Source organism: Meleagris gallopavo, chromosome 6 (assembly GCF_000146605.3).
Source record: "Meleagris gallopavo isolate NT-WF06-2002-E0010 breed Aviagen turkey brand Nicholas breeding stock chromosome 6, Turkey_5.1, whole genome shotgun sequence".
NCBI classification, from domain to species: Eukaryota; Metazoa; Chordata; class Aves; order Galliformes; family Phasianidae; genus Meleagris; species Meleagris gallopavo.
In genome coordinates, this window is record NC_015016.2 from 28152276 (window position 1) to 28172283 (window position 20008).

At 36.9% G+C, this 20008-nt stretch overlaps 1 protein-coding gene across 1 annotated transcript in view; it reads left to right on the forward strand.

Moving 5' to 3' along the window:
* Positions 1 to 7492: 7492 nt before the first annotated feature.
* Positions 7493 to 20008, forward strand: part of HDAC9 (histone deacetylase 9) — a 440323-nt gene continuing 427807 nt past the window's right edge. Inside the window, exons 1-2 of the mRNA XM_010712747.3 lie at positions 7493 to 7511; positions 15494 to 15588. Coding sequence (XP_010711049.1) covers positions 15567 to 15588 — 22 coding nt within the window. The 5' untranslated portion in view covers positions 7493 to 7511; positions 15494 to 15566. The remainder of the gene's footprint in view (positions 7512 to 15493; positions 15589 to 20008) is intronic.

Sequence of the window (20008 nt, forward strand, 5' to 3'; positions counted from 1 at the left end):
TATGAAGAACTACCTGCATTGTTTAGGCTCAGTAAGTGCCTTCTTCTGTGTGACCCTTGTCAACTTACTAAGGGTAAAAAAGGAGTGAATGTAGGCAAGTTATGAGGAAAGACAATCTTTATTACTATTTGTAATTAAGGTGAACTCAATTAAAAGATTTATACAATTCTGATAGAAAGGATCAGACATGAATTCTTGAGTTCAAGATAGCAATAAAAGTATAAACAAACTTTTATTTAAATTCATAAGGCAAAAGTACTGTAAATAAAAAGTAATAACTTGATTAACTGAAACATTTGTGAAAATGTGAAAACTGAGTCAACTTCTTATACCCATACATTGTTCCTAAATGTAAATGAAACACTTTATCAGGTAGTGAAAAACAATGTCGTTGTGAACAAGTAACCTTTGTCATCAGAACTTACAGCCCTATCTTGGAGATTCTGACCTTTAAAACCTTTCCAGACCTGACCGCTCCCTATCTGTAAAATGAGTTTGCTACTATTTTTGAAAGTACTTGCATTGTCTTTAATTTTCATCAGGTTCATAGGAAAGAACTTGATGGAAGGAAGAGCTCAACCAAGCTCACAGAAATTAAGATTTACTGTTTATAAATAGTGTCAGGAGTACATTAGGACTGATAGTGAATTGCTTAGGTAAAAATCAAGATCTTCTAAGTGACTTTTTAAGAAGAGTTGAAGGCTGGGAAAGGGCTGTGACTGCAACAGGTTATCATGTTAATGACAAGAAACTAGGAGATATGGGATTAACAGAAAGGGCTGAATATCAAAGATGCACTACGCTTTTATAGTGGGTGAAATGGAGAGGAGATGGTGCTACAGGAGAAGAGATGGCTAAGAAAAACTCCCTAAAATGTGAATTGAAACAGACAAAATTCCACTGGGTCTTAATCTCAGGAGAGCTTTTACATAGGAAACTTGACATGCTATTAGAATGACTTTTTTTTTTTTTTAACAAAGTAATAAATAGATTACTGCTGAAAACTTGAAAGTCATGTGAGGTCACTATGTTACTGAAGACTGAAGGCTGCCATTCACTGTAACCCTTACTTTTTAAAGTAAAACCCCTATATGTAACTTTCTTTAACTTCAAATCTTGAGTTGCTTTTCCACTCCCCAACTTAATGAGGTATTGACTTGATGTAATGATAGGCTAGGAAATGTAGCACTTCAGATAGTTGACCCAAACCACAAGGCACTTTCCAAAATAAAGCTCAGAGTAAATTTTAACTCATTCATTGTATGTAAGAAATGTTTAGTGGTAAACGTGTCTGAAAGAAAGAGCTGTATTGCATGTGTTACCTCTTTACTGACTGTCTTTAAAGGGATGGAGGAAGGGAGCAGGCTGGAGCACAGGAGGAGGAATGGAGCTGTGCAGTATCTCCTTCAATCCATGAAGGAAAAAAACCTAAATGTTGCTTTTTCTGAAACAAATTATTCCACAAGTCTGTGAAAATCAAAAGGAGATTTAATTTGCTTCTTGGCAGCTGCCAACTTTTTATTTATTTATTTATTTGTAAGATGGAAGATGCAAGTCTACTAGACGTGCTGAAGGAAAGTTTCCTTTGTGTCCCTGAATGTGTTTAAAAACCATTTGGATGTGGTGCTCAGGGACATGATTTAGCAGTTGTTAGTTATGGTAGTATGGTTGCGGTTGGATTTGATGATCTTTAAGAGCTTTTCCAACCTGAGCAAATCTATGATTCTATGTTTCTTATGCTTACATTCTTCTACCTCTCAGCCTAACCTTGTTATTTCACCTGGCAGCATGGAAAGAGAGGTGACCAGTGCCTGTTAAATCATGGGCCACTCACACAGGTCTGACAAGAGTCCTTAGAGCAGTTCTTTTATTTGCTTTTTTTTTTAATGAAATGCATTTTAAAGTTTACACGGACACAGCTTTTTGGCTTTATTACTAATACCCACATACTTTTATCTGCGTGAGAATAGTAAAGAGAGATAAACATGTGAAACAAGTAGGCTGGTGCAGATGTTCATTGGACAATGGTTCATGGTTCTGCAGAGCTGCTGTCATAGCTCCTGCTTTTGTATAGGCACTGAATGTGGTCTCCCTGTCTCTTGCCAGGACAAGAGACAAAGAAAGGAAGGAGGTGGCCAGCACTGTTGAAGGTTAGCAATTTGAGCTTTCTTTTACCAGGAGGCGAAGGGACATGTATACGGTTTTTAACAAAGTTATTAATAGTAATGAGCCTTTTATGGTGGTTAGTTTATGTCAATGTGTTGATAGGGTTCAAGTCTTGTTCTGGAAATGTGAAGTAGGATGTAGACAGCTGTGCATCCATTAATGCATATTTAAACACAACTGTTGGAGCGAAGATTAGAATCACTTTTGCATAAAAAGTGATTTAGAATGGAGAACTTGGTGAGTTCTGAAAAATATGTAGTTGCTGTCAGTTTTTTCTCTTTCACATATAGAGGGGATGCATGTATTATTACAGTACTGTGGTTTGATAGAAGATAAGGTGTAAAACGTACTCTGAACAGTGTGGTGTAAAAATATGCATTGTAATAGAATCAAATGAAAGGGTTTATTTCCTACTCTAATTTCCTAAACTGTAATAGTGCAAATAATATTTCCATCGGTGAAATAAATTCTACAGCTCTATACTATGTTTATTATGGAACTGACATCTCATTTTGAGAAAGCAGAGTTGTAGCTTTAAATGCTTCTCTCTCTCTCTTAACTGAGGTTTTATTGTGGCAGAAAAAAATAATAGTGAATATTTTTCATCAAAGCTGCTGTAGTCTGTAATGCATTTTCTTTGGCAGATGCCCATGTTTAATTATGAGTTCCATGCCTAAACATAGGTAACTGAAGTCTCTCCTTCCTGAGAAAAGAAGTGTTTTTCTCACAGATAGTGGAAGCAAATATTTCTTGGAAAAGTTACTGCACCATTGGAAAATGCCCCTTAATTTTGTTCCTCTGGCATTATTCTTTTGCTGTGTGAAGTGCATCATGAAAAAGCCTTTTTATTTATTTTTATCAGTATCTGCTTTTTCCTGATGCAGTCGGTCATGAGACTAGGAAGAAAAAGCAAAGCCAGTGTATGTTTTCCCAAGTCTTGGCATGTTGATTATCTCTTGCCTGTGTATGTGTTTTTTTGTTTTTTTTTTTTGGTCTAAGTAAAAAGAAACAAACAAACAAACATGAAACATTAACAAAGACAATAGATAGTACTTTTTTTTCATGGTCCAAGAGCTCAAGACAATGAAGTTGAAGTAATAGCACATTGGACCTTTACTATAAATTTTAGTAGGATCAGATTTTTATTATTGCATTAATATATATTTTTCATTTCCCCTGAGAATGCATTACTCTTGCCGAAATGTAGATGTTTGTTGTCTTGATCTATCTAAACATCAAAAAAATACATGAAACTGTGAGTCGTGTGACTTGCCTATTACATGAGTTGTCTTGCACCTCTTTTTTCCCCTTTGTTTTTCTCCTCTGTTGATGCTTCCATTTGTTTCTGAAGGAAAATTCTGCATTTTTTGAATGCTGCTGTACTTTCACTTGCTGCTTCTTTTCCTTGTCCCTTTATCACAATTGACTATTTTAGCTGAAGGCAAATCTTGAGATAGAACTCAGAACTGTCATTCAGGATGTTTTCTGGCAGCTTAGTGGATTCTTATAACCTCTTCAATGCCCTCTTCTGTTTTCTGCTCTCTTTCTGAGCTTCAGAATTATTTTTTCTCTTTCTCTGCAGATCTCTCTACCTGCCTTTGGGAAACAGGATTTCTTCCTGCTTATACCAAAAGGGAGAAGGAAGGAGGGAGGAGAAAAAAAAGCGATGTTGAAAATGGAGTTTGTCAGCCTTAGAAAGCTTTGCCAGTGATCTCTTCTACCTTTCTAGGGAGTAGAAGAAGGAAAAAGGAGGGGAAGAATACCCACAAAACTAACTTTGTAAGGTGATCAAAAGGCTGAAATACTATTACTGTAGTAATAAAATACATGGATGATTGAAGCATCTACAGGCCTGAAAGTGTGCATGCTGTTGACCTCTGGCAGCATAGGTTCTATTGTGTGCTTACCCTATTGTTGTTTATGGAGTTCTTTGTGGTAGTGTTAGAAGTGCTATAACTCACTGATAAGGTTTCTCTCAATTTCCCACCAGTAGCTCTTCTTTCACCAGTGTTGAACTTCACACCATATATAGCAACTTTAATTTTTTTAGCAGAAGCATCAATTCATCTTTCTTCTAGCTTCTTCAAATTAGAAACACAATGAATGTGAACTGAAATTATTTGCCCAAGGTAGTATCCATTCCATGAAAAGAGTTCTACATTTTACTGTGAAGGCAGGTCATTGGCTAGCACTGAAATAGCTGAACACTCCAATAAGTGTATTTCTGTGGGTAAATAGAAGGTTACTCATTTTCTTTTAGTTTTATTTTCAGTCAGTTAACTAGATCATATGTTTTCTTCAATTTTCTGATTGCTATGTTAATCAGAAACATCTGTAGTCCCAAATCCTGTGTAGTGCCTCTTGGTTTTGCTCAGTCCTTAGACCAGAGATCCATGAAAAGAAGTTCTATGCCACTCTGGCCTAGCTGTTGTTTTTAGAGCCTGATGTGACCTCCCATTTGGCTCCCTTGGAATGCGAACGGCTTCCAAGAGGAGATGACGTCACCGAAGTCGTTTGTCGAGAGACCTCATCCGGTTTTACGCAGGAGCTTTTGCCACAGGTTTATGGTTAGGGATGTTTGCATTCATGAGGAAAGCAGCTTCTTCCAGCTGTGGGACAATGCTGTTCTATAATTACTAGTTTTAAGCTCAAATTTTATATTGCCATTGAAGTGTAGCTGATGTCAAGTAAGGAACTCCTTCAATATTAATATATATAACTTTACTTAAGGTTTCCATGTCTATTTAATGTGCATTGCTCTGTGAGTAATTGGATCGGGCATTTTCCTTTAGGTAGGACAACTTTTGCTATTCTGCTTTCAGATTTGTGTTAGGTTTTAATTTGCTGTAACTTTGTGTAGGCCATTCTGAATAGGAAGTTGTCCATGGGTTGGGAGGGGTTTTATTACCATGTTATTTAAAAAAAGACAAAAATCTCTAGTTGAAAAAAACCAGACAGATATATTGAAAAATATTTCATTGTGATGTTTATTTGCTCTTTAAGTCCATTGTGTGGTATGCACAGTATCCTTGAGTGTAATGAAACTTCTCTTGAAACTCATTTCTATCTTTATTTGCAGTGTGGTAGGTGAGAGAAGTGCCTGCTGTCTGGAGGCTGCAGCAGGAAATCTGCCACTGGATGAGCTGCCATGGGCTGCGGACAGGTTGTTGGGCCTTTGCCAGCCCTAGAACATAAAAACTATTCCTGTTTGTGCATCTGGTGTTACTTGCTGCAAGGAGTTGGCACTAGATCCAAATATAATGCTACGATTTTAATTATTTTTTTCTTGTGCTTCCTGCCTGTTGTGGAAAAAGAATCTGTGACCACTTTTGTTAACTTCTACCTTTCTACAGAAATGCAGTGACTTAGGTGACTTACACCTAAAGGGCGAGCAATTGTTCATTTGGATATATATGTATATATATTGGATATATATACAGTGAGGAGGATGGTAAATAATTATGTTCATATCAATTTAAAACTTGAGTTTTATGAAAACTGGACTGTTAAATTCTGTATTGAATAACTTGTAATCCCCTAAAAGCCTCTTCCTTTCTGGCACGCTCACAAATATTGCATCTGTGGTTTCTATCTTAATTCCAGTTAGTTCAGAATGGAGCAATGTATGTGTTAGCAATGACAGTTTGTGACTGCAGTTTTGGATTTTTTTTTTTCTTACAAATGGAACATCCCATGTCTGTGAATGTTGCATAAGAAAAGTTGTTTGCCTTGTTTTGTCCATCCCAAAATGTGTGCTAGAAATCAGGCTGTTTCCCTCTCCGCCACTTATTGTATCCCCTTCCTGTCTCTATGTCTGTGCACTTTCATTTGAGTCCGAAAGGCTTAAGGAATGTCCTATTTTGTTTGACATTAGCTTTGTTTACATTAGTTTGATAGGTGATGCTTTGATTTAGAACTGCTTCTGCAACCTGGAAATCCTTTTTTTGACATATGACATATCTCTTCACTTTCAGATGCTTTTGGCCTTTTAAGGCTGCACAGCAATATTTAAAATCATTGCATTTTGCTTGTGAGTAATGCTTGTGAGTAACAACAACAGAAAAATTGGCAGGTGATAAATTTGGATAAGTTCTGTGTCACCTACCAGTTAAAATAGAGAATAGTCATTATTATTTTTAATAAGATGATTACTCTTCCTTTAGCTATTTTTTTTTCTCACTTAGATGCCACAGCAAGTGGAGTACAATCTCACTGAAGCATAAAATGAATTATTTGTTTGACTGCTTAACATCCTCCACCTGTTACTTCCTAAAAGATTAAAAAGAATAAAGTTAATAAAAAAAAATCACAAGCTGAGGGCCAACACCTGAATTTAGTATGTTTGTCAGGAGTTGTGGTCTGTTCTATGGATATTCTGGCTGCTCTTTATGACAGAATAGGAAATAAAAAACACAAGCTTTTAATGTTAGAAAAACTTGTTTAGGATTTTTGTTTATCTATTTATTATTTAAATTAATGTCAGCAGTAGTGTTATACAGTGCTCCTACTGATGGGTTTGCCAAAACTTCAATTTTTAATTCAAACAGTTTTCATGCAGACAGGATTGCTCTTGTTTGTATAAGTCTTTATGGGACTCTTTGATTACAGGTGTGATTTGTCTTGAGGCCTCGAGTATATTAAATCTGCAGTTCAAAATCAAGTTTTAGTGCTGATGGAGCAAGTCCACATAACTGAAACTTAAATGACTGTGCATGTTAAATCTTCCAAACTAAAATACATGCTGTAGTTGGAATTGTGACAAGCAGGGAAACTGAGTTACTTGGAAAGAAGCTAATTAATTTTTTTTAATGCTTGTAACAACATGCAAAAGTGAATGGATACAAAGTTTGTTTTCCTGAGATTTACTTGTAGCTTGTCACTAGGTACAATTCTTAAACATTCTTATTGAAAGTGATAAATGTATCAGGAATTCATACATTTGTAAGTTTTGTGTGAATAATTGAATGTACAGAAATATTTGCTTTAAAATTTTTATAGTTGTTTATACTCAAAGTCTCTGATGGGCAAAATAAAGCAGCGATTTGATTGGGGTTCTTTTCCTCAGGGGGGAGAGGAAGAGAGGGGCAGGACTTTCTTTAACCCCTCTGAAGAAGACTTAGTGTTTGTATGGGGCTGCTGAATCACGACCTGAACCTCTGATTAATCACCTGAGGTGAGCAATGAGTCAACCACGGGAGCACAGGTGAAGGCAATTCACCAGTGCTGCAGGAAGGGGTGGAGTCTGGCTCCACCTCTCCTAGACCCATTTAAGAGCTGATGCCAGTGGGGAAGGATCTCTCTGGAGATCTGCTCCATTGGAGTCCATCTTGCGAGCCCAGGATAGGGTGAGTGACTTCCTTTCCTTACTCCAATATAACAATTACATCAGCTAAGCTCCTGGATATACCGTACCATCTGTATATCCACTGATTATACATATACCATCTGTATATCCATTGATTATACAATGTCCATGATAATTGTGAATGTGTTGAGGTTTTCCCGTTATATGTGTTTGTAGCAGAGGTCAGAATTTTTTCCTGAGTTCTGGTTTATGATTTTAGTTCATTAGCCAGGTGCACCAGTAGTTCTCTTATGTTGTGTCTGGCAAGTTCCTCTATATTATCAACTTAGAAATCAGCAAAGGTAATGCTTGATTTTATTTTTTAATTTTTTTTTTCCTATATTGATGGAATCATAGAAAGCTGATCCTACATGAAAACAACACTGGCAGAAGCTAGTTAACAGATTAACAGATTATCTCTGTATGAGAACTGCTGAATCATGGCCTGAACCTCTGATTGATCACCTGAGGTGAGCAATGAGTCAGCTATGGGACCACAGATGAAGGAATTCACCTGTGCTGTTAGAAGGGGTCGAGCCTGGCTCCACCTCTCCTAGACCCATTTAAGAGCTGACTGCCAGTGGGGAAGGATCTCTTTCTGGAAATCCCTCCTTTGGAGTTTTACAGCGAGCCTAGGACAAGGGTCAGCACTTTATCTATTTTCTTTTTGGTATGATAACCTGCTTAGCTAAACTCTCTTGTTTATTTCATAATTATTATGTCTGTATATTCATTGATTATATAATCTGTTCACAGATGCAGAAGTCTTGTATTCCACTGCTGACAATGCAGAAGTATTAATCAAAGTTAGTGTTACTTAGCCCCTGCTCAAGCATACTCCTAACAAACATCAGTTTTAATCATGAATTTGTTTTGTGAAGAAAAGCAAAACTCTACTGTAAAGAAATCGATCATTGAAAGACGTCCAATATAAGTATTTTAAGTGTTTTTAAAGCATCAGCTTTAGTGAAAGGTTTGTATTCTTGCTACACAGCTTCTGTAAAATTCTTTCTTCTTTAGCTCTGTGAAATTCATTACTTTTTTCTTTTTAATTTATTCCAGTTAATTAGAAGAGGAAGCTTATAGTTTATTTTGTGTGTATGCAAACATAGAATAAACAGGCCATGATCTTCCTTATATTCTACTGTAACCAATAATTAATAATTTCCATAGTTAAAAATCAAATTTAAATCTCATGCATTTTTAATGAATTTTTTGAATCATCATTATGTGAATAAATTATTGATGAACATTGGTAATAAATTATTGATTATTGAAGTCCTGCATCAAATACCCCCTGAAGCACAGCGTAAATAAGCAGCGTGGAGCTCACGCTGCTTGCACAAGTCTCTGTGCTCCTGCTCTCATTAAGATCTGCCTTTGCTCTACAGAAGTCTTCTTAAAAGTTTTTTCAAAGGCAAATTTAAAAATCTTCTTACTGTCTGATACAAAGCATTACTCTATTAGGTGCCCCAGCTCTATTTGGATAATTGGTGCTGGTAGTGTTGGAGAAGAGGAGCAGGATAAAAGAAATCTAGGATTTGAGATATTCTTCTATGCTCTATAATTTCTTGCAGTTAGCTTACTTTATACAGCTTTATGGGGAAAAAAAAAAAGTAAGTGTATAAACGATGACTACTTTCCTTTAGCTATATCTATCTCATGTTTTTCCACACCCCAGTATTTGGGGCAGTAGACCATACCAGCTTTAGAATTCCCTACCAGAGATCTGTGTGTGTGTCAGCTCATCTGATTCAATGCCAGAGCAGAAAGCGTGCTCAACTGGAATAAACTGGTTAGCACCATGTCCAAATGGGTTTTGAATACCTCTAATGATGGACACTACACATCCTATCCAGGTGACTTTATGCTAGTGCTTGGCCACCTCCCAGTGAAGGAGCCGAGGGATCAGTGTGGAGGAGGGAGGCAGGACAGCCTAAGCTGCAGCAGAAACATTTCTGCAGCTGCATGGTGAACCAGGTCAAAAGTCTGACGAAGCTGACAAAAAAGGTGTTTTCAGATAGATTGTATTTCCTACTGGCTTCACTGGGAAATCGTAATTGGCACTGCAGAAATTCAAGCAGCTGCTTGGACGCGCATCATTTAATCCTGATGATTGAAGCCTAAGACTCTTTTCTGATGGAAGGCATCATCATATCTTGCTGTTCAGAAATCTTATTTACTTCATCTGTGCAGAAGATGGTGAATGCAAAAGAGACTGACCAAATAGCTAGATGGCTATTTTGCTTGAGAGAGCTTCAGAGAGAAGGATTTGCTGTCTTAGCAGTCTGAGACTTCCTGTGTACAATTACATAAGTAGTATGCTCACAATATGCAAAGTATGAAACTGTGATGTTGTGTATGAGTGACTGGAAAAGCACGATGATGTAACTTTTCAAAAGAAATAATGTAAATTTCTTGGCTCTGCATCCAGTAGAGGCAACCCAACTTAAATGTGTAGGAGGAGGGGTTGGTGTTTTTGTAGGTGTGCCGCTGGCATATCAAGACACACCAACACTTAGCCAATATGCTCCTGGGGGGGGGAATGAATTGACCGCATCATCCTAGTTGCACAACATGGTCCACCTTCTGCCACCCAGTGCCATTCTGTGCTTATAATTTAAAACTAGCTATATGGTAGTATGTCTGGGAATTACAGGCTGAGTAAAAAAGAAAAAACAAAACTTTTCTGCTTAGCAGAATAAAAAATGACTTTAGTGGGGACCTAAAATAGTGCAACAGCCCAGAACTTGCTGATGGGGTAGTTCCTTATTGACAGATTTGGTGTTATATGTAGTGCAAAATTGCTATTGACTTCAAAAGGTAAGTAAGTGGATACCGAAGTAAGAATAAGGTGCCTGAATACCTTTTTGTAAAATACTTAATCCTGAACCGAGCATAGGATACTGAAGGCTTTGTTGGTCTATGGAAGCCCTAAATTCCCTCTGAATGCAGTTATAAACTCCAGTATCTCTTGTAGTAGACTTTGATAATGCTGCTAGGAATTCTGCACTGTTTGGCATATAAAGGTTACTGCCTAAGTGTGTTATGCTGCGTTATGCCATGGTTTTAGTCTACCTTATTCTTATATTTGTAAACCAAATGTGGTAAAAATGCAATAAAGAAGCATATAGCTATTAATAACTGATTTGCTTTTTTGAGGTGATGTCTTTTTTTGTGTTAAGATGTTGGTGTTAATTCTAAACATTTGTGGTCCTATTTTTCTTCTTTTCCATATGCCAGCTCGCTTTCTAATCATACTGAGATGGTTCACATAAGGTTAAAAGGGTTGGATGTTGCTACTTTGGAGTTATACTAAATTCACCAATGTAAGCTATGTCCACTGTAGTTTATCGTCCAGTCGTAATGCTGCCATGCAGTATTTTTGAATAAGATCTGTAGCTTGGTTATTAATTTTTTAACATCTAATTTTCATTACATGTACTAGAAATACTCATTCAAGTTTTTTTTTTGATAAGTTCTTTGAAAGAGATCTTTTTTTCCTAACCATTGTGCACTGTAGTGATCAGTTGTTATTTTGTTGTTTTTTAATCATGCATTTTGTTCAACCGCTCAATGGATAACAGCATTTGTATTTATTCTCATAAGCTGATGCTTAGTTTCTACACACAAGCTGTTGTGAGAAGTTACTACAGTTCCTTTCCTTGAGGCGAATGACCTACAGCAATAAGAGACAAAAATTTTGTCAAAAAGTAACAGAGCTATTTTAAAACAGTATATTCAGCAGAGAATCAACAAGACACTTTATCAGGGAAACTGTTCTTAAGTTAATGAAGTGTAGCATTCTATATTTATTTACAAAATCTCTGCGTAATGACTTTTTAGAAGCCTTTACAAATAGGCATAATTTGATTTTTTGTTAGAGAATCCTCTTGGAAGAGAAATATCCTGGAGACACCTCTGGGAAGTAGTTTTGAAAACTATGTGCCTATAGAATCTTTTCAGAAGTGCACATGAAACATTCATCTTAGGTAAGAGGGAAATGGAAGTAGAAATATCTATTTCATTTGAATCCTGTTAATTTGTGTTCACTATATCCTATTTCAGAAACTCAGTTCTCAAAGGAATTTTGAAATATAGGCACAATATAGGAAAAAAAAAGGTAGTCTGTGAGTACAGTCTCAGGATAGCAGAGATTTGCTGTATACTGGGCTACGGTGAAGTTGTGACACTAAGGGACATGATTTTAGTAATGGGACTTGATAGGTCGAATTGAAGACTGGACTTAGTCTCAAACATCTTTTCCAATCTGGATGATTTTGTGATAACTTGGCTAACAAGTAAGAGATGAGTTATTGTCCAGTTAAAGTGGATTGCCTTAAGGGTTGGAGATAATATATAATGAGCCCTGGAATCGCTTTATCTTCGTGATTTTATATTTTACACATAAAATTTTAATCTATTGTGGCCATTGCTATTCTTTTTTTTCCCCTTTGATTCAGTGCTAACGTATGGCACTGCAGTTCATATTGTATGACATTTTCTTAGTTAAAGGAAAGAAACGAAGCATGTCAGCTTATCAGTAAAAGTGCATTTAAAAGAGTGTCAGCGTTGTGGTGTAATTCTGTATATGATGATGTGGAATTTCTCATGGTTCTCAATGTAAAGTCAGATAATATGAGTCTTCCATCATAGTTGTAAGAAGTTGTTAAAACTGAACCTGAGCAATAACACTTGGCTTAATTAAAGTTTTGCATTTCCAAGAAATATATGGAAATAGAATATCGGGCAGGATGCCAACATCACTTCATAAAATATAAGATTACTAGTGCAGTTGAATTCACAAAATTAGTTAACAGAAATATCTTTATGGAGATCCCAGTGGAATGTTTTATTACATGAGAGCTATTCTCAGAAGGTTTAGCTTCAATGATTATTCAGTTCTGATGGTCTCTGTGATCTTGAAAGGGAAAAATAGCTTGCTGATCATGAAGTTTCAGAGTAGCTGAGGATGGATTCTGGAATGGACCTCTGGAGACGGCCAGTCCATCACCCTCCTTAAGGCTGGGTCAGACAGAGGAGGTTGCCTCACATAGTTTACAATCGGACTTTGAATATCTCCAAGAATAGAGACTCCACCCACTCTTTTGGCAGCCTGTTAATGAGGTGTTTGGTCTCACTAACAGTGGAAAAAGTGTTTTCTAATGTTTAGATCGAACTTGCACAGACTGAAGTATGGCATCTCTTCTGTCACTTTGCATCACTGAAAAAAGCTTGGCTTTGCCTATACTACTTAGTCCATCAGACGTTTGTACACACTGGTAGGCTGTCCCTGAGTTTTCTCCTCTACTTTCTAAACAGTTATGCCTTTCTCTCTGCCTCACCTTATGAGAAGGATATTTCAGTGTCTTCAGTACTATCAGTGTTTCCTCACTCTAATATTTTCATGCAACACTGGCACTATGAAGCCTTGAGCTAGACACTAGTATCCCCTCCTGGTGTACTGACCTGAGTCAGTGCTGGACTTTGGTCTGCAGATCACAACCCTTTGAATGTGGCATCTCAGCCTACCTCACAACCTGCTTACCTGTCTGTATTTCACCAGTTCATCTGAGGATGTCACAGGAGATGGTGCTGAAAGCCTTGCTAATTTCAAGATAAACTATGTCCACTACTCTCAATAAATCAGCTGGCCGTTAGGTTAGCCAATGGTTCTCTTTCTTAAATACATTTTGACTACTTCCCATCATTAACTTATCCTTCAGGTATTTATAAATGATTTCCAAGATTATTTACTGCATCATCTTCCCAGGAATAGAAGTGAGTATGACTAGTCTGTAGCTCTCCACGTTCTCCTCATTGCCCTACGTTAAGACAGGAGTAGCATTTGCTTCTGGTCTTCATGAACCTTCCTTGGTGCCAAGACTTTTCAAGGTAGTCTGAGAGTGGTCTTGAACTTACATTAGCTATCTCCATTGGCACTCAATCAGAGCATCTCAACTGTCAGCTCACACAGCTGTCTAGCTTGTTTAACTTCCTGAACTCTATAGAGTTTTAGCAAAACTGGTGTCCCTAATACAGTAGTTTGTTATAGGCAGTATTATCGTGCTGATGGAATGTGGAGCTTTACTATTTGCACTGAAAGAAACATGCCAAGCATACTACGTTGCATAGGTATCAAAAACTATATGCAGTTATTTTTATGGAAGGGGGAAAATGTGAAGATTTGACATGAAATGAAAGCTTAGCTGTTTGAGAATACTGTCTGAGCTGATGGCGTGTTCTCTGGTTGTACTAGTTCAAAATATAAGATAGGAAGATCTATGTAAATTGAAGTCAAAAGAAATAATAGTTTTAGCTTTTGTGATCATTAAAAGTGTTTTTATTAGAGTGCTGTCCAATTGGAATGTTCAGACTTTTCTGTAATATTTAGTTTAAATCTCTACTGAAAATTCATTCTATTAAAGGTCATAGTTAAGTGTTAATATCCATTACCTCTATGAAATACCAAAGAGTCAGCAACTGAGGCTGGATACTGAATAAATATAAGTTGGATTCCTGGAAAATCTTTTTCATTATCTTTGTAGCTGCTAAAATGAAATTAAATAATAATCTTAAAACTCCACTAGCCTTAATTATGCACTTGTACTCATTGAAATTTCCTGGAGCTAGATGGGAAAGTAACTGCTTGCCTCAGTCAGCATAAAGATATGCACAAATGGAGCTTTTGGATTAGATTAACACTGGAGTCTGTTCAGTTTAATAGCGGTTACATCTGATGTTTCAAAAAACTTGATGCACAAGGTAAGCAAAGAAAAGTACTCAGGATTTCCATGAAGTATCATGAATCTTAGTTCTCCAGATGCTGTCTGCTAGAACATTGGCTGTGTCCAAATAGCATGCCTGTTTGAGCAGGCTACTTTAGTGGATATAAAAGCAGAAGTTACATGTCTAAGTGTGTCTTTCTCTTTCTCAAATGATAGTTATGCTATACTTAAATGATTGTAATTGGTTAAAATATAATTCACTAGCTGAAATTTGGCTGAGCTCAGCTTGAAACTAAATGTGCAGTTGGTGGTTTAAAAAAGTGACAAAAGCTGCTAAAATATTCAGCACTAAGAATATCTTTGGCTACTTAAATACTTCAGGAACTGTGGCTGAATAGGGTAGTCGCAGTCATTGTAATGCACTACAACCTTCTCTTCTTTCCCATTATGCTGTTTATATCCTGCTTGAATGGAAATATATTTTCATTTCCTGATAGCCTCCTCTTTGCAGCTTAAAACTTTCAGCAGATGGGAATATTAGAGGAATATTATTACCTCTGCTTCTGCTTTGAGCTGAGAGTGCAATAGGACTGTGAAAAGATTCAGCAAAATAGCAAAAACTTCCTTGCCTGGTTCTCGAGCAGCCCATGCTATTAGGAACTATCTTGGTAGTGTCAGAGATGTCATTAGCTAGTAGTGGGAGAGCCATTAAACTATGCTAATTATTTCAGCAAGTTCTATTCTAAACTATCTAAATATTAGAGATAAAGAAAGCAGTACATCCTCCAGAAAGGCTTTTGAATATGGCTCTGCTTCTGCATGGTCGCATTTCAAGACTGACTGCAAAAGTCTGCAGTAAAACTGTGAATTAGCCACTGCTTAGCTGCGAGGATATGACCCCTTTTTCTCTTCCTCAAGTCTTTCAAACTCTTTCAAACAGTTCTTAAAATTCCCTGATCTTACTGGAAAGATAAATGATGTGTTCAGCTTTTTCTTTCTCACATTGTTTTGTATCTATAAAAGGACTGTAATAGAAATTTATTGTCTGCCCTGAAGCTTAAGGATTTTTAGTTTTAATCGTGTTTTTAGTGGTCCTTTGATTTTGAATTCAGAGCAAAAATTGATGTGACAGAAAGAACATCTAGTCTTGATAAGGATTTCGGATATTCTGTGTAATTGTGATTGACATCTCTTAAAATAGCATGTTGTTAACGTATAGGTCAAATATAGAATGGTTTTTTCTTTACTTTCACAGACTCGCCTCATTTCAGACAGAACCTCAAAATCTCTACAACATCTGCCAGTTTGACTTTATACCATCAACAGCAATGAGCTCCACAACACAACCAGGTCAGTCTGCTTCTTTCTTTTTTTGTACCTCACTTATGCAGAACACTGTCCTGTATTAGGATATACAGAACTTTGTGGTGATGAAATGGATTTGGCAAGTGACTGATATGCCAGCTACAATTCATGAGATGTGACTACCTTATAAACAAGATAAAGGCTATGCAGGTTAAGAAAGCTATTTTTCGAGGAGTATCAAATCAATTTCAAGCCAGTGCTTTCTTAATATTTTTATAAAACTTATAAAGAAATTGAATAATCACATCTGGATATGAATAACCATTTTAAAATGTTTTAATTTTTAATGCTTGTGTTTAGTGATTATATTTTTATTTGCACAACTGCTTTCTTTAAAGAAAGAATGCAGATGGCATTCTGTTGTTTTTAGGTCTAAAGCTGTATTTGCCCACACCGGGCGTTCACTGCAGAGCTTCTTCCTTTATGGATGCCTAACAGGTGTTTCTGGATGTGCTTCACCTCATGCCTGGAAAATGAGCTACTGCAGGTGAAACTGCAGTAGGTAGTGAACTATTAGTACCTATAGCCTGTGTTCAAACTTCCAAAGAAAGAATGCTGCATATGGAACGTGCATTGACTTGAGCCCTTTTGAGGAGCAAGAGTCCCCAGTTCAAATCTGTGCAATGTTGCATATGGTTCACGCTTCATTCACCCACACTGCATGTATCTATTCCTAGTACTGTTGGTAAAATAACCCTTTACAGGTGGCTTATTTTATAACTGCTTTGCTTTTGTACAAACAGCTTATAAAAGCATCAGGGAAAATGCTGTAACAGTAAGCTCTGTTTATGTGCTAGATGCCCTATCTCATAGAAATATAATTCATTGAGGTTTCTTGGAGAATTGTTGTCTGTAGAGTTGAAATATGGCAGTAATTGCTCTTACACTGAGTAAAACAGCTGGGTTTCATGCTTTTCTTGTTGTAGTGTGATTCAGTACATGCAGTGAATTATCCATACAAATCATCATGGGGTATGCAGTATAGAGACATTTCTTTATTTTATCTGTATTCAAGTAACTAGTAAGAAATTATTTTATACTTTCCTAAATGTACAGTTCAAGTTCCAAGATACACCATTCAATTTGATCACTTTCTAATGTATCTTTTCTTGCAGTAGATGGTATACAGAAGCCTATAGCCAAAATGAAGCTGGTTTTCATTTAAAAAAAAAAAAATAGTAAACTTTCCAGTAATCTCACTACTGTGAAAACATTTATAAATGTTGCATTCATATCTGCTGTCTTTCTAAATCCAATAAAGGAGAAGCATTCAATATAACAAGGTTACTTGTAAAGGCATCTAGGCACTTTAGAAATATTTCAATAGAAATTGGATGCCTAAATGTCTTTAAATGTAGTCCTTAGGATCTACTCTTCCCAGACTTTCACTATCCTCAGTTAACCGACATCCCAATCGAGTTCCACCAACAATTTTGATATTGCTTCAGTGTGTATCATGTTCAGTTTTCCTTGTTTTCACACTGAACTAATTAAAACAAGTTAAGTACCTTTGACACACAAAAGCGTCTGTTGAAAATTAAGCCACTGATTGGCATGAAAGGGGAAGACAAAGCAAAATGTACTGATCTCATAGAAGGGACTATAAGATAGGAATATCCTAAATCCACAGATTTCTTAATGAATATCACAAGGAAGTGATAGCACTTCTGTTCCATTGGCCATATTTAGAGCATTCTTCTGGAAAGTAGAAATATTTTGAAATTTCAGAACTAGTGATCAAGGGTTTATCTTTTCTGCTGATGGAAAGTGGTTGGTTAGGAAACAGCTGAAACACTGAGCAACAGCATGAAGAACACAGTGAGTTGCCTAAATGAATGAAAATTGTTATGCGTTCTTTTAGCACTTTTGAGAACTTCACATTTTTAAAAGAACTTGTCAGGAAGCTTGCACAGTGTATGACTGAAGTGCCTTTGCATTGCTTTTAACTTTTGGTACAAATTGAGTCTCCATGCTTTCCTATTTGAAGATGTATGTGAAACATGCTTCTACTTTATACATCTGTTCTAATTTTCATTTTTCTAAATTGATATTCTCTACTTTTCTGAGAGTTACTAGCTATGCACCACGTCTTTCAGCTTTTGTACAGATTTTAAAAGGCAGAATGGTTTATATACATTTTATATGTGTATCCTGATCACTGAATTTACTTTCTGATTCAGAAGGGAAGCAGGCTCACTGTCTGCTGCCTATGGCACTACACTGATGTCCTCATACATGAACAATGCAGTACACTGTACAGAGCCAGGATTTCATTTAAAATACTTATCACTGTTATCTCACTAGAGAAGTTCTAGCACCTTTGGGAAATCACATTAGAGGTTGACAGACAGCAGGGGGAATGAAATCTCAGCTCTGCTAAAGAGAATAAGACTACCAAATTCAGCATATCTGTACCTAGTAGCTTAATTTCAACATATAAAAAGTATTAGAGAGATTTAATGAAGAGTCAAGTAGTCAGAAAATGCCATTATTAAGTTTGCCTGGAAAACTTTAATTAGTCTTCCTAAAATGTATGCAGTATCATAAAGTGTGAATTGTATGTTGATGTACTATTTCTCAGAAGGATCTGTTGTTTGTTCAACACACAAAATGCTCTGTAAGTCTCTTAATGAAAATCTACTTAACAGTCTTCTGTTCAGTACATTGTCCATTTTCTACCTGCATACTTTTCAGAGCAGATTTTGAGGATGGGGGACTTAATTCTCTCTATTATCTGTGTGAGCTCTTGTATGCTGCTAACAATCGCACTATCACAGAACTTGAACATGCTTATGGACTTCTGTTCCTGAACTGTAGTGAGATGTTGGAATGTTGTAATTTTAATTTTTCAATGGGAAGATGAGCAAAGGAGTAATTAGGATTTTTAAAACAAAGTTTGTATGGCCAACGTGATACTCAGGTCTTTGTGTTATAAGAAAACTGCTTTACTGTGCCATGCTGGAGTTCTTCCCATCTAATGGGAAAATTCATGGCTTCATAGCTTGTGTATAAGCCTCTTAGTAGTTCAAACTGCAGATTTGCTCCTCTTGGAGCTGTGAGAGCATTTGGATTTAGTTATTTATTAGTTTTAAGAAAGAGGCCAACATCTCTCCCATTGCCAGTTTTACCTGAGGAAACTTCACTTTTTCACCAAGCACATACTCTCTGGCACACACAGGGTTATGAAACTTACGGGCAATATCACTAACCGAAACCACATTTTCCTTAGTCCCTGTCTCTTGCATTATGTGGATTTTGGGAAATACTTATCTTTTGTTGATTCAGCAGTTAGTGGGGTTGCTTCATGTCTTAATGCTTTCTAGTGTCTGTAGACTAGTACATGGATATAGAAGCACATTTACAAGATGACTCTCTCCCTACCTGTTTTTGACTTTGAAGGGCTTCTAGAGTGAATAGTGGCCTTTGTTAAAAGCTTGAAATGAGGCAAGTTTTATCTGGACTCCAGTCTTGTGCCCTGCTAAGGGTAAATGCTGTGCACCAAACAGGATGAGCTTATTTCAGTATCTCTTCTCTCTCCTACTCAAGGGATTCCAAGATGTGTTTTCTGTTGTGTTTTGTCACCTTTTCATGGTAACTCAAACTTCTGATTCAAGAATAGCCACTGTGATAAAGTGAAAGAGATTATACTGATAGGAATGTCCTCCCATTTGTGTGAGTGGTTAACACTTGATTGTTAACGTTTTAGAAGATTTAAAATTACTGAATTCTCTTATTGAATCCACTCATTTTACTTCTAAGATTCTGTAATAGTGGATGAAGAATGCCTCGTACCCCAAAAGAGATACTGGATTGGCATTGACATGGGCAGTGGTTTTAATGATAAAAGCCTGCTGGAGATGTGTTGACTAGTGTTAAAGTAGAGGTTTTTATGCTCTTGCTTTTTTTTCCCTGTGAAAATCTTGTGCTTCTTCAGACAATAGGTTGCCATTTTCTGCTACAGCCAGTAGTTAAAGCGGTTGTCACGGAGTTAACGAGATCAATCTACACCCGTGACAGGGGGCGGTAGGCCCCTGCCCTCCCCTTCCCAGCCCACAAAATAGGAAGGAAGGGAGGAAAACAAAAAAACAGCGGCAACAATCTATGGAGGAAAACTTATTTTACTAATTATGATATCGGAATGCAAGATAACACAATATAATACAATACTGATTGAAATTAGAGACTAATAAATACAAATAAAACAAGGAGAGAGAGAGAGAGGGAGAGTTCCCGATACCGATTCAAACCTGAAAAGCTTGGAACGGCCAGGAAAGCACCCTCCAGCACCCACTGCCAGGCAGTAAGAGACCGCCCCACCCGGAAGGGTCAGATCCCATGACTTCTGTAACGTATGGGGATAGGTGCCTGGAATTGGAGCATTAACACTTTAACTCCCCAGTATACT